The sequence below is a fragment of the Daktulosphaira vitifoliae genome, unplaced genomic scaffold (genome assembly GCF_025091365.1).
Source record: "Daktulosphaira vitifoliae isolate Bord-2020 unplaced genomic scaffold, ASM2509136v1 Scaffold_2, whole genome shotgun sequence".
NCBI classification, from domain to species: Eukaryota; Metazoa; Arthropoda; class Insecta; order Hemiptera; family Phylloxeridae; genus Daktulosphaira; species Daktulosphaira vitifoliae.
This window is the reverse complement of record NW_026099573.1, coordinates 32230813-32247661: the sequence shown is the minus strand read 5'-3', so window position 1 is coordinate 32247661 and position 16849 is coordinate 32230813. Positions and strand designations below refer to the sequence as shown.

Below are 16849 nucleotides of genomic sequence, written 5' to 3'. Positions count from 1 at the left end.
TTATATGTATAAATAGATTTCATTTTTTTTTATAATTTCACGATATCATTTACATCCGTTTTATTTTTTTATTATCAAGAGAGTGGTATAAAATTACGTTTTTTTTTTCTTTCTCACTATGAAATTTACAATTCCTTTGAAACTATTCTGATCATTGAACCAACTGTTTACAGTTTCTACTATCACCTTCGTGAATTAAAACTTAAATTGAATATTCTATTATTTAAGTAATACATTTCTAACAAACTATGTTAAGGAAATTAATTACTATTTGAAAACATAATAATACCGTAACGAAGCCATGGATAACATTATTACAAAAAATATTATTATTAAATAAAATACAAATAAAATTGTAAAAAGAAAACGTATACTTATTACATTCAAATGTGTAATATCTTAGGTACTTTATAAATGTTTAATTAAGTATATTTTTTAACTATAATTTTACTTAAAAGTTTCAATATAATACAATAACTTCTTAAAAGCTATTATTTTATCTTATTAATCAGTAACAGTTAAATAAATAAATAAAACTATAAATGAAAAAATATTATAGTAAACGTGTTACTTTTTTTAATTTATCAAAATGTTTGAAATATTGTCTGTAATAATTAAATTAATGGTTTCTCATATGAATGAATGGTTACTGATTTACTTATGCTAAAATTTAAATAATTAAATTCAATTTGTTGAAACAGTTATCAAATCAAACTATTTATAAGCAAATGAGAGTATAAATAATAGTCTAGTTTTGGTTCTTAGTCTATTAGTCAATAATTTGTGTTTCTTATTATGAAAAAATGCTGAAGAAGTGTTGAGATAATCTTTCATAATATTTGATTCTTAATTTTATTAGAATAATTTTGATAATTTATACATATAAATAATTAAAATGTATGTAAAATATTCTATTTTATTCAAAAAAGTTTTATTTTATTATAAAATGAAAATTTTCAGACAAATTATTAAACCTATTTACAATTTCCAACTGAAAAAATCAAAACTTTAAAAAGTTTAGCTCAATTATTAGACTATAATATTGAATGACAGGAGTAAAACGTTGTTAGCGTTGACACAAAAGCGTGTGTTATATTTTATACTGTAAACGTATTCATTGTATTTTAAAAACTTAAAGAGTAAAAAAAATCTATTTTTATTGTCTCATAGAGTTTAAATATTAAACTAAGGTGCTAACTTCTATAGCACGTAAATAATGTTTTTTCGAACTATTTCTTTTGTAAAAAAATAATAATAATATGTGAATTCTTTTTTAACTGTGATATTTCTTTTTTTTCAAATATGTCATAAAAAAAAATCAATAGATAGTAATCCATACAAACGTTATAATTGTTTTCAAACAAAACTTTTCAAAAACAAAAATTGAGGTATTATCCATTTTTTAGATCACTTTGCCAACAAAAAAAATTTTAAATATAAAAAGGAACAAAGATTAAATAAGTTTATGACCAAATGGAAGAACTCTGATGTTTATACCATAATACCTGTTTTCATATTTTGTAACTTTTTAAACGACGCGAACCTTTTTTTGTATAAAATATGACAATAAAAATTTAATTTTACTAGATAAAGAAAAATGCTTTGTAGTTAATATAAAAATGTATAGATCTTGAAATTTTCAAAATGGTTATATTCAGGTCCAATAAAAAGTATTTGCAATTGGAGTTTGATTTCGTTGTAGTAACGTTGTTCAATATCAGCAAATTTAATACAACGTAGGCTAACAGAATTTTGAGTAGTATCATGTCTACAATTCTAAACTAAACTCAATAACTTGAATGGTTAAATTCAAATAGAACACAATACATAAAATAAATGTATACATATATTATAAATATTATAATATATATATATATATATATATATATAAATATTATATTATATATATATATATAAATATTAATTGTATTGCAGTTGAAAGTGAATTAATCCATATTTTGTTTTTAAATATTGAGTATATAATAAAACAATGTTTTATATGAAATAAAATTTCTTTAACTTAAAACAGCAATGATAAACCCGATATTTACATTACTCGGATGATTGAGATTTGTCCCTATCTTCCATTTTGTGGTTGGTTTAAAGAAAAAAATGTTTACCAAGCATTGATGATGATTTATGATATACAAATAAAACGATTCATTGATATATTAATAGATAATTATTTAACCAAATAATATTTTCCGAAATATATCTCAAACTAAATTTCTAAAATGGTCTATCTTGGTTATAAACGTAATAATATTTTGCAGTTGTTGGCATGTCGTTTGATATATATGTATTTTCACTATACCTAGTATAGTAAAGTGTAATCTGGAAACTGTTCTAACAAATGTTTCTGACATATTTCCCATATTACAGAAACAAGTGCTTAATTATGAACGCCTTATTAAATAAGATCAAAGTTATCATTTGCAAAAGACGAATACATGTTAATAATATTCTTCTTAATTCTTTATAAATTTTGGTAATGTTTGTCTATATTTTGTAAAAATGTATAGATTTTATACGAAAACCAGTTCTTTAACATTCCTCGAACAACAATCTGAACTCCTTATAGACGCAACTATTTTTTTTCATTAATTTCTCTTGTAAATATAACCCTATAATAGAAAAGTTATGAAAGAGGTAAATAAATTTTCTTTCTTTGTTACAATCTATGCATTTTCTTCCACTAAAAACATTAAGATAAAATAGCTAGTTGTGTCTATGTAGTCTACGTTTTAAAATTTACAAAATTTGTATTTGCTATAAACTCATATAATATCATTATTTTAGTAAACTTAATATGAAAATAACTCAGATTTTCTACATTGTTAATGTTTTCCAAAAACGAATAAAAATATAATTTTAATGGTTATAACTTATTTTGATTCAATATTTAAATATTTTATGTGTAATACATTTATAAACTTTTGAAGTTTAATTATATCAAACGGAATGTAGTTTTTAAAAGTTCCTAGCACAAGTTCTGAATATTCTTTGTCTGTCAAAAAACTCAATCGGTTTAATTATTAAGTGTAATAATTCTTTGAAAAAATAATCGAGTATAATTTTTCTGATAGCTGCTTCACGTCCTTGTTTTACCCCGCGGATTATGTCTGAGTTTTACTAATATGTTGATGTTTATAATATATTTAATTTCATGATAACTTATTTTCACCAATGTTCTAATGCATGCAGGGGATGAACCAGATCTAATGAACAAATGTTAACTTTCAATCCATTTATCATTACGTTATAATTTTTTTTTTTTTGAAATTTTAAAATAGCCACTTTTTAGTCTTTTTCTTATTAAAAAGTGAAATCGATAACAACTTTAGAATAAGTTGACAAGGCCGCCAGGTACTGATGCTCGGTCATGGAAAATGTACCGGAAATCATTTGAAAGAATGTGTCATGAAAGAAACATGGTGTTGGATTGGATACCGTGTCCTACGACAACACTCACTAGAGACAAACTTTACCACAAGGCCATTGCGCACTTATCATTCGAATCCCATACACTTCCGTATAGATTAGTAATATGGTGTTCAGCTGAAGAAAATATCAAAGTACTTATTGAATTACAATAATTTTAATACATTCAGTGGGTTTGTAGCGCGGGCATAGTGTAAATACACCAGTAAGGGATGTTACCCACTCTCACTGAATACTATTATCTTATTTATTTACTTAATGACAAAAAATAAAAATGTACCTTAATCGCGGTCTTAGCATGCAAAAACTTTAAAATAAATTATGGCAAAATAGTTATTGGATAAATAGTTAATAGAGTTAGATCCAATTCACCCCTGTATACATAAATATATTTATTACATTATATATAAATACATAAACATATTTTTAATGATATTTGTAAATACTGGAACCTATTTTTGAATAGGTATAATTTATTGATAACCCCAGATGTTTTAAATTTAAGGGTTGAGTAATAGCAATAAGAAATAAGAACCCCTGATGAGACTATTCATCCAGTAATGGTTAATAGTGTCTAAAAGTTTTTACATAAATCACCGAGACAGCAAAAATAATGATTCTTAGCAGGAAATTACAGCATTCAAAGGAAATGTATACTATTTTAATTATGAAAAAGCATTTGATATACTATGAATTTATAGCTAGTTCTAATGTACATTATAATGCGAATAACGGCCTTATAAAATATTGTGCTAACACCTTTTTTTAATACTAAGTATGATTGTATTATCAATCATGATAAGTAATTACAAATAATTAACCCAATAATGATATGTCTTGTCTGAAAAATAAATCATATAATTTTCTTTAACAATTTTTTATAGAACAAAAAATAATTAATGCACATATTTTTTTTTAATTTCTTCGATTTTATAACTTTTAAATTAATTTCTTTATAAAATTAAGTTGAACAAGGAAAAAATCGTTTTTTTCTATCAACTAGTGAAATTTGAAAAGAAATAATTAAAGGTTAAAAATTAAGTAAAACTTTGAACTCGATTACATCGAGATTAAAAAAAAGTCTCTTATACCCTTTGAATTCTAAGTATTTTAAAACTACACAAGTAAATACATAAGTATAAAGGATATAACTAAGTTCATTAATCATTTATTTGATTCCCAAACTAGTGTTTTTTATTTTTTAAATTGAGGTGTAATATTTTGCCACTTTGAATCCTGTTAAATTTTCAATAAACGTCTACATATACAACTAGTTATTATCAGGATTATTTATCGAGATAAAAAAAGTTTGCGTAAAAACTAAATAATGACAACTTTTTGTAATAATATTGGCTGTTAGTTTTAAACTCAAGCGAAAAGAAATCAAATATTATACAAAATGAACTTTTAATAGCAATTGGGTTAACTTAGAACTTTACGTGGTTTTCGTTCATAAAGTTTGACTATTAACGCTTTTGTTTGTTTTTCTCTTTGAAAGTTTCATTATTTCATCGATTGTTGGCAAAGGAGAACAGATCAGGGTAAACATGTGCGTTCAAAGTTGTGAAAACAGAAGTTGTTTTACTCGTACTTTCTTCTCTACAAGGAATAAAATTCACATTAGTCAGTGCATTGTGTTATACAATGACGATGATGTAAAAATGATGTATCCACGGGGAAAATCAGTCGCCATCTCTATCGTTATCAGTATTATTTTAAGTTTTGTGCGAACAGCATTCTTACGTACTGCATACCACTTAATAAACGTTCAAGTAATTAAAATGCAAAAATGTTTTTAAAATTCACTTATCATTGGTAATTTTTGTATCTGACAGAGGAATTGTACAATAATACTGTAAAATATTTGCACAATAATATAAAATTGTACAACGGCCTACACCACCGGAATAAATCAGAACCTTTGTTGTTCTCGACCGAGTGATTATATGTTTTCATATAGTTTGTGGTATAAACCGGGCGTAGTGTTTTTTGTATATTCGGTGATTACCGGGTAACGGATGAGACACATGGTGCCATGTTACGGTTAACTCAAGGCGGTTGATGTAAGTTATTGTGAACATTGAGCTCAGAGGGAAATAACCAACCGTTACTGTGGACGCAGTGGAAAATTGGATAGTTCACGACCAAGTAAATTCGTTAATGTGGTAAACTGAGCACTGGTGGCGACGAGACGAAGATTGAGTAGTAGTCGCAGTCGTTAATCAATGTCGCGTAATACATATGTAATATTATATTCAATCGCAGCCAATTGTATAACACGGAGACACACTTGTGTTCTTTATGGACATTAATACAAAATCAACCATAATTTATCTAAATAACTCTGTTAATTGATCTTCTCGATTTTAGACCTCGGCTGACGAGACGGGACATTATTTGCAAGATAGTCGTCGTCTCCAACTACATAAGTTAGCGTAGCGGCTTAATAACTTGCTAGTTAAACACGTATGTTCCCGTTTAAAAAATTAATTTGATGACCTTATAAGGAATAAAAATTGAATCTAATAAATATTTAACTACTCATAAATCAATCACAAATTAGTTTAATAAAAAGACATTTCTTAGAAATTAAATGAAAATTTCATTTATATTAAAGCGATATTTAATAAAGCTTTCACTTAATGATTTTTTATTATTAAAAATTTGACTGCGATTATCTACTTTTGATTTGTATTATTATTCTATTTTTTTAAGACCCTTTCCAGGAAGCTTTGATTTTGTAAGAGAGGACACGAATACCATTATAGCTCTACTCAGCAATTGAGTTAAGTAGGTAATTTACTTTATGAAAAGTCTAAGTTTTATCAAAAAGTTTCATGAAAGTTCATTTAAATTGATTTTTTTTTAATAATATTATAATCACAAAACTATATACACAATTTAGATATTATAGCAAAAATTAAATAAGAGTTATAGCAGAGATAATTAGCCTTTGGAAAAGTGATATATATTATTTTTACATTGTGTTCGACTTTTATCATTGTTTGACAAAGAAGAACATGAGGTTGGTGAAATGAGGAGATTAGTGACAATAAGCGAGGACGCGATAGGAGAAATGGACAATTTTAAGTATTTAGGATCCGTTGTGCAAAAGAACGGCGATATTGACGAGGATGTAATACAAAGGAAGTGTGGACGTGTGAAGTGGAAAGGAGTGTCTGGTGTGTCATACGATTAGAGAATAACATTGAGTTTGAAAGGTAAGTTCTATAAGACTATTGTGAATCCAGTTATGGTTCAGAGTTTGGGGTGGTTGATAAGAAAGTAGAGCACAGAATGAGTGTAGCAGAGATGAGAATGCTTAGATGTATGAGTGGAGTGCCTAGAGAAGATAGAATAAGGAACAAACATATAAGAGGGAGTATAAGAGTAACGTTATTAATCATGAATAAGATGAGAGAAAATAGACTTAGATGGTTTAGTCATGTTGTGAAAAGAAAGTAATCGGAAGCTTTGAGAACAGTTTTGAAAATGATAGTTGAAGGAAGAAGAAGTAGCGGAAGAGATGAAAGAATGTTATTGAATACATTATGAGGACAGCTGATGTGTGCGTAGATGATGTGGAAGATCGTGTCAAGTGGAAGTTTAGGATAAGAGTGGCTGACTCCAAGTAGTTGGGAAAAAGGCAAGGAAAAAGAAGAAGATCCATTGTTTTCAGTTTATTTAAAACTATAAAACGTTAGTAAAACTTCATGTTGAATATTTGTATTGCTTTGATTTCAAAATTTTAATTATTAAGTGTTTATTTTTAATCATAAGAAGGAAATGTATTTATTTGAAATATAATTTTAAAAATGTTAGCTATACATAATAAATTTTAAATTTTCACTAGTTAAACTGGCAGAGACTAATTAAGCTAATAATTAACTTATTAAAAATGTTATTGGACTTAAGTCGAGTTTTCAGTGAAAGTTTTAAATAATTACATGAAAACCTATTTTCTTTAAAATGCGAATTACCTTAGTTTTCATTCACTTTGAAGTCATTAAGTAAAAGTTATGTAATAGATTAAATCCGTTTAAAATCATCTTAAACCATATTAATTTATACGTCTCCATGACCTAATTTGAAAATCTCTAACGCATAACAAAAAACAACATTGCATTAGCATAATGAAATGTTGATATTGATATTTACTCAAAAAACATGAAAGATAACTTCATTTTTGTAAAGTATTCTTATGTATTTTTAAATGTCGAATAAAAGGTAGTGTCAAACTGCTTGAATTTATTTGTCAATATCTAAATATTTTAATTGTTCATTTTATTTTATTAAAGCTGGTTCATTAAACTTAAAAAAAAAAAATCTTTATAAATTATTAATAAGAATTTGGTGTAAAGAAACAACAGTATTTTTGGTTTTAACTTTCAATAACACTGCAGAAACAATATTGCTGAAATCATAACATTGAACATATAAAATATTAACGTATCTAAGTTTCTATTATTAACTGAAAATTATTGTTTTATACTTGGAAAACACAAGATAAATATTTTCTTATATGTTTCAACTTATAGGCGTATAAAAAATAAATAAATAATTCTCAAATATTTTGCTACAAAAGAAAATTCTGATTAATTTTTAGTGTGAATTATAAAATAGCTTTAAGTTTTCATTTTAATATTTGACCTTTATGACCCGAATATATTCTTTTACAAGGTATACTAACACATTACCTAGTATGTGGGGTCACATATCTGAACTATCTTCACACCATTTTCATAATTCACAACTATTTATTATAATACGTCAAAAAAAGTTTAATCACAAAAATGAATACCAATTTGAAATTTGAATTTTTCTCAATAACATACCTTGTTCATGAACATTCTTGTTTTTTTGTTTGTCAGAAATTTAGTAATAAAAATTATGATTAAACTTTAATTTACAAAAGTAATCTACAAATTATGCTATATTTAGCATAAAATAAAAAAATACTAAATGTAATATTTTTAATTGAATATAAAATACTTCTTGTCATTAAAAATAATGAAAAGACATTATTTTACATTAATTAAATACTTTATACAATAGTTAATAATTATTAAAAATAATTGCGATTTTTTCATTCGGAGGACTATCACAAATTTTTCATATTTTTGTCTCTAGTAATTTAATTACTGTAAAATAATCTACAATTCAAATAATACTTGCTAAAACATTTAGTTATTGAATGATATTTTTTTGTATAGCTTTATTATTAAAATAAAGTAAAGTATTTTATAACTTGGAAAATGAACAGTTCACAACGTCTTATTAAAAATTTCTATTGACTTCCTAACCAATATGTTTTAAAACTTTTGTCAGATAATTCTTTTGGTGTATCTATTGATGATTTAAATATCAACTCCGAATAGGTATAATTAAAGGTAAAATTTTAATAGTATAACACATTTAAAGAATATTGTTTGAAATAATTTTTCTAGTATATTTTATGAAAAATATTATAAGCATAACTTATATGGTTATTAAATTATCTCAGATTATTAAAAACATAAAATATAAAATTATAATTAATTTAGAATAGTGTCAGAGAGAAATACTAGTGAACAGTAATTAATTAATTACGACGCAGTGTTACACAATATATATTAATATATTGTGTATAAATGAAAGATAAAACGTAAGTAAATAATTGAAACACTAATAATACAAGTTCTCTAGAGTGTATAATTTATCTTTGTAGTTTTTTATGCAAGCGCCTTTTGCAAAAATGCAACAACGAATAACCGTAATTTAGATACTGAAATATTGCTATTGCATTGTATTAATTATTATGTTTCCTTGTATCATTTAATATAGTTAAAAGTATAAGTGTCAAGTAGTGCTACTCGAGACTTTAGTTTTTTAATTATGAACTAATTTACGTATCTAAACGTTAGCATCACGATTCGTAATACGATTTTTTTGCACGTGATCGAACAGATAGAGTAGACTCGAGCAAAATATTAATAAAAATATATTTTTAGAATACTGTCCGAGTGTGTATAACCGCTGTAAGTTTACCTATATACATGTTATTATGAATAGGATTTATTCTAAAGCAACGGTTTCTAAAATCCAGAGTAATCTTCGACTTGTTCCTTTTCTCAAGTTCTTTCAGCATTTAAGTCATCCGATTGTAAAATATGTTCTGGTATAAAACACAATATGTTGCAGATGAAAAAATTATTTACAATATTCTCAATTTGATGAACTTGACAGTTTGCGTTTTAGATTTATTAAAGTAACACATTAAAGATGTAAAAAGTGAGTCATATATTTTGCAGATAGTCGAATAAATTTTAATTTGATCTTTTATAAATTAATTTATATTTATTTTGAGTATAATTCGTAATACTGCATTATTTGTAAATTTTAATGAAGCGCCTTAACACTACCATAGTGCTGGATAGAGTTATTTGATTATAGGTTATTTTATTTTTAAAAATAATTATAATTTCTATGTATTTTTAGCAAAACTGAAGAGTTACTTCTAAATAGTACGTACATTAAACACGATATTCAGTAATTCATTATGAAAATACCTTTATAAAATAAGAATTCTCAAGATAACAAAAAATAAAAATTATTCTATCATGTAATTCAAGAATAAAAGAATGTGAAATTTAAATAAAACTTTAATTTGCCTAAAGAAAATCCATTCTTACGTTAATTAGAACCATACCTGAAATGTTCTGTTTAATTGAAATATTCGAATTTTTATTATACAATTTGTTGTTTTCGTAGTATTCTTCATTAAATAATATTTGATACACGAATAATTTAAATATATATTAATTTTAACAAAACTTATTAGCGTCAAAAATTTGACTTTTTTTATTATTATAACATGTTTGAAAAATTAATTGCACGAACTTTTTCGAATGAAATTGAAAAATTAAAATATATATAAGAATAAACGTGTTTTTCACACATTTTTTGTATTTAATTAATCAATTTTCATTAATCAAGAACAAAAACTGGCTGTTATTTTACTCATTAATTTTATTCCTATATAATGTAATCGTTTTATAGAAAAATTTACACGAATCATAAGTGAATTTTAATTTTACAATTTCTTTTTGTAAAGAATATGTTATAAAAACTTAAATGTTAAATGTATTTCTTTGGTATTAATGAGTTGTTAAAACAAACCAACGAATCATACATATATTTTTTATTTTTATTTTTTCACTATGTTTCAATCAGTCTCTAGAAATGTAACTATAAAACTAAAGCCATAATCTTGGTTTGCTTATATTTCAACAGCATTATTTTAATTTTAACAATGTAAATTTAGTATTATGTTACTAATAAAAAATCTCAAACATAGTCTGGCAACTATAAATGTATATTAAAGAAGAATTATATGGTAATGGAATTTCATTTTTCTTCTATCAGCTTAAAAATCTCATTTTTCCAAAGATGTACTTTACAAAACGGAAGTTTTAAAATAATAATAAACTATCACCAAAGGTAGCTAAAGTTTATCAACGTATATTATTTTTATAATTATTTTATTATTTACGACTGTAATTTGACTGCAAGTATAAATAATAGAATACATATCCATGAGAAAACTAGAAAACTCAATAAGCTTTAGCTGTTGTACATTCTCATAATGTAAACAGTTATCACGTGTGAATATATGTTATTATAACCCTAAGCAAGAAAGTAGAACTTTCTTTAGAATATTTTCATCGCGTGTACTTCCTGAAAATAGTAACAATAATAACAAATTACGTTTATAAATTCCATATGCTGTATGCTTGATAAGGTATAAAGAACACCCTTGTCATACAACGGCAGGGGACACTGAAAGACCATTCAAAGAAACAAGCTCTAAGCTCAAGATTATGTGTAACATCATAATAATGTACGTATGTGAGACCACATAAAACGTACAATATAATAAAAATCGTGTTGTTACCGTTATCAAGGTTTAGAGGTTAAATTCTGTTGGAAAAGTTTTGCTTCATAAAGAACTATACGTACAAGAGCATTATATATTTTCTTTCATATAATATGCTGTTGTGTTTCGACATAACAAAGACAAGTTAAATCATAAATCACTTTCACATTTCACTTTACAAAATATTGACTTAGTCTATACACAACGCATAATAGTCTATAGTTTTGTGAAATTCGACAGTGCCTCATTATGTATAATTAATTATAGTAATTTCCATACAATATCGTGAAAATTTTTTTTTCAATTTAAGATTTTAAAATGATTTGTTGACGTTAGATGACATAAAAGAATGAGTTTACTCATTACTTTTCTCAGTTTATTTTTCTTACAAGGAAAATAAGCTTTTTAAATAATTTAAAGGCGTTTGATTTGTCCATTGCTATGTAAAAGGCAAGTTAGCCTTATAGTTTCAGCGATGAACTGTTTCTGATATAACATTAATGCATTCGTAAACTTTTAATTAAAGCTGTGAAACAGAGCAGCTGTATAATTTTGACAATGGCGTATTTTAAATTTAAAATTTCAATTATACTTTAAATCAAACTTTTTGTTAAATTTATCAAACACCACAAAAAAAAAAAAAATAAATTATAGGCCCTTTTGATCTTATATAGTCAATTGATGGTTATGAAGATTTAAAATTCAGTAAACTTGTACAAAAGAATCTCCGTCACGTTTATAATTAACTTAAGTGTTGTAACCAGAGGGCATCAACCATGATAAAAAATTATGAATACCTAAATTATTTTATCAATGTTTTCTATAAAATTAAAATAAATAAATAAAATCCGACGTTTTATATCTTGAAATTAACATGTAAAATAAACATGAAAATTTTAGTAAAATATAAAATATATTATAATATATATTATTGTTATAGTTCAAAAGAGAAAAATCATTTAAATAAAAATAATACATAATAGTTACTGAACAAAAGTTATAGGATTTCTCAAAACATACGGAACAATATATATATATATATTATATTTCATTAGGTCTATTAGGTGCATTATATATTTGTTATATCATTCAGACCTAATAAATATTTAATTACCAATGCGTGATTAAAACCCTTTCTGATTACTTGAAATTCATTAAACATAAATTATATACTATTATTCGTACTGGTTGGTTGTTACCTAAGTTATATAAATGTATTTTATTGGTATTATTTAAAATGAATTCTGATTAATGGGAAACATATAGTCAATGCGATGCAAACTGAAGTTCATAGTTATTAAAATAGAAATTATTTAATGAAATACTATAACTAGAATGATTTTTACCTTAATTGTTTCTTACTTCTATGAATGTTTAATGATATATACTGTTTATTATTAAAAATATAGTTATAAACTGCAATAAATGAAGAAATTTCATTCATTATAAGTCTAGAGCATGCCGTTCGCTGTGAAATATTTGATTTAATTATTTCTTATTACACAATATAACCGATTTCATGTACAAGCATTATTAAAAGTTTCATTTCGAACAGCGAAGCAGAACCGCTATAAAATAATTTTTAATTCAAACTTTAAAACGCCAGGGTTTTTAGTTTGAGTTCCAAAATCGTTAAACCAGCAATGTATTGTTCTCGGCTTATAAAAATTAACCTTTATTACTTTTACATAGGTACTTTGTAAGCAGCAATTGAGACGTTCCGCTTTTCTTCTTAATGTGGCTGTCGTAGTTACATAGTGAAGAGTTCTTGCTCCTCGAATAATTATTCTTTATTAACTTTTAGGGCGAATATCTTTTATAATTTAGTTATTCTAACTTTGTAAAATGTTCAATTAGAAATATTTCAATAGCGGCAACTTTAATATATGTAAATTGATCGTTTATAAATGTATTATTTTTTCGTGTCAATAATTATCGCCATAGCATCGCAAAACCATATACTGGCTTATCGAATTATATTTAACAGCTTTCAACTTGGTTCATAAATAAAACGTACTAACTGTTGGCTCTGTCTGACAATCGCATTATGTCGTGGTTCATTATCTCTTGCAAAACCCGTTTCAGCAAATAAATCGGAAACACCCGCACAAACTCTTGACGCTTATCAACCACTTTCGGCTCCATCGGTTTGCTAGCGACTCATATTTGTACCACGTCCAAATTTCCTCATTTTGCCAACTGTTTGAAACGATACCCCGGCGAATTACACAGCCACCGTCTTAGCCATTTTAAGTCAATCGCCCTTTCCTTTTACATCGTGGCCTTTTGAATGTAGATTATCTCATTATACACAATATTATAATACGACGACGAAGACGGCAATAAACACTACAAAAAGCCCTGTAATTTTCGCAGTGTGTCTTATCCCCATTCTATTTATACAGGAGCTTTTTTGACGAAAAAAACTAATTGTGTTGGATTGGCATCAAATTGATAGAAGCAAACCCAGCGGTGTGTAAAAAGGAATAAATTTCTCCGGGCTGTTTAATGGTGTTACGTGGGAGAGAGGGCTCTTGAACTTTGTCCGAGACTTATTCTCCACACCACAATAAGTCAAAGAAAAGCTAAAGGGTGTCCTAATAATTCTCCAAGACATACGATCCGGTTGTGATGCGGAAATCCATCAGTGTTAGTACCAAATTAAAATACTATTCATTATCATTCTATTGGAATGTGAAATTAAGAACTCCTTCGACGACCCTTTTAATTGTCGCCAGTTAATTGACTCTCTGTAATGATTATGTTGATAAACGCGTTAATTTTAGACGTTTTTACAATAAAGTCATATATTTAATCGTATTATACAACACTAAATACCTTATTGTATAAAAAATACATTTTAATTTATTAAAATTAAAGACTGCGTTTTAGAGTTTATTTAAAATTGTTTTATAAGGATTATTATAAGTTTATCGAGATGAATTTTAGAGTTACACGATTTCAAGTATTTACAAAAGCCAATGACACAAAGAAAACGCTTTTCATATTATAAATTTTTCCTTATTTCCTAAGGAAAATAATCAAGTCATTGTAAAATAAGCCCTATTTTAAAAATCATAATAATAATGTATACCATTAGATCTTAAATATATACCTGCACTTTAAGTATAAATATACGGCATTTACGAATCTTACCACGGTAATATAATGATCATTAGAAGAATAGTATAAAGTATAATTAAACCATAGATTATTTGATATATAGTATCCATAAGGCGTAGACATATAAGTTAATTTCGTATATATATATTAATAGCTACAAGTGATGTTTTACTTACTTTGTTTCGTACTTTCTTGGTTTTCACTATCTTGGGTTATTGAACTTTGAATAACAGCCTGCAAATATAAATACAACGGATCAATTTACGTAAATTCTCATAATTAATGATTTAACATGAATATCAACACACAGTTCTAATTAATAATTTGGAGACTTTCGGAAACATTAATTGAACCTTACGTAAGCTGTACACACAATAAATCTAAATTACAAAATAACATTATACTAAGCAAAAATAAATAACTTTATTAAAATTACAAGTATTATAAGCCTATGAAACAAAAATGTTAATGATTTATCACACGCATGTTTTTACCAAATGAATGAATACGTGCTTTAAATTATTGAAAGCTATTTAATATGTACAACAATTATAAACATATTGACGTAATATAATGTATGCTCGTACCCAAGTAAACAATATATTTTAGATGAGTTAATGGCTGTTTTTTTTTTGTTATGTTAAATGAAGCCATGTTAAGCATAGAGTATAATTCTTTGTAACAAGAAATAATAAGTTTAATTTTAAAATCATCATCAGATTACTGAATACAAATTTTAAATAATCCTTAAGAAATTATTTAAATATTATTATTAAATTGAATAATTTAGTAAAAATTAAAAAAAAAACAGAACAGTGAGGTGCAGAACAACGGTGGCGTGGCATAATGTAGACGCGGTATAAATGGATATTTGACAACGAATAAAATAACTATCTTAAAAAACGCTTTGGTGAAAATCAGGAAATAATCTTTAATTTTTAGAAGGAATTGTTGGATTATTCCAAAATTAATATCAACTTCTACTTTCTTAATTATATGCTGATCACAAAGTTTTTTGATTTATAACAATAATACAAAAATAAATGCTTCTTATAATAATTAAATGTCTTATAAAATTACCTACTATTTAATATATGTTAAATATAAGTATGCAGAATTTCCGAAACATTTTCATTTTAAATTGTAAAGGTTATCTTTTAATGCTATTTTGAATCCCCCCATGAGCAGATAAATTATAAAAATATATATATACAAAATTAAAGAAAAATACCTAAGACTTATTTGAAAAAGTTATGTTAGTTTTAATTAAAAATGTTGAAATTTACCTATTTCAAAAATCACAATTTTATTGAGATTTCCCCCCATTTATGCAGAATGAGGAATTTTTTTAATTTTTGGAAATAATGTTTTCAATTAGATATGATTTGTAATCTTTTGACGGATTGTCGAAAAAAGTCGATCCAGTGAGACCTGAGAAAAAGAAGTGACAGACGCAAAATAAAATAATAATAAACACATCATAATAACATTAATACCATTTCAGCTTTGCATCAAAGTTAACATGTTTATTTTATTATAAAATTACATTAAAATTTTTTTTTAAAATATGTAAAAAGTACTATAAAGATTACTAAGTTAGCACTTTATAACTAACTAAGAATAATGAAATTGTTCTATTTCTATTATTAATAAATCAATCTCATTTTTAGACCATATTTTAATGTCTCAACTCTTAAACCCTCAACCAATAAGGTTATCTTGCAATTTTTGTTCAATGAAGTAGAGCGATAAATTATTTTAAAACGATTTCAGTTTATAGACACACATAACAAAGAAAAAGAGAAATATATATATATTTCTTTTGACGGTTAACAAGAAGGAAGTGATAAAATAGAGACCGTAAAAAAAATCCTTTTTGACAAAGATCTTTGTGAAGTTTTTTCTCCGTGGTTATATTCTTCATCAAACGCATTTGATTTGTGATATTTTTAAATTCAATCAAAATATTTAAATTTCGTATATTAAACTATTTTTTTTAATTAAAACTTACATTGTAATAAGTGATACCCAGTATAAGTAATCTCATTAAGTATATTGAAATATTTAAAGATTTTACTTATTACTTTTTAAATTAACCTTTAAATACTTAAACCATATTTTCGAAAACCTTTCTAATTACATTAGAATAATGCACAATATTCTTATATCAATACTTCCTTTTTCACATCATAGTAGAAATACACAATTTTTTACAAAAAATTTTAATTACCTACATTTAATGAAAGTTAATTTTCCAATTATAAGCTGTCTATAAAATTCCAACCAGTAATGAAATTCTTCAAGTGCATCACAAAGTTTACATAATTTCCTTAGTAAATGTATGTCTATTTCATTGTCATATTGCTAAAT

The 16849-nt window shown here is 25.4% G+C and overlaps 1 protein-coding gene across 1 annotated transcript in view; it reads right to left on the bottom strand.

Annotated features, from left to right (window-relative positions):
- Window positions 1-16849, bottom strand: part of LOC126899874 (uncharacterized) — a 145139-nt gene that overhangs the window by 38923 nt on the left and 89367 nt on the right. Inside the window, exon 3 of the mRNA XM_050675124.1 lies at window positions 14656-14713. Within this exon, the coding sequence (XP_050531081.1) occupies window positions 14656-14713 (58 nt within the window). The remainder of the gene's footprint in view (window positions 1-14655; window positions 14714-16849) is intronic.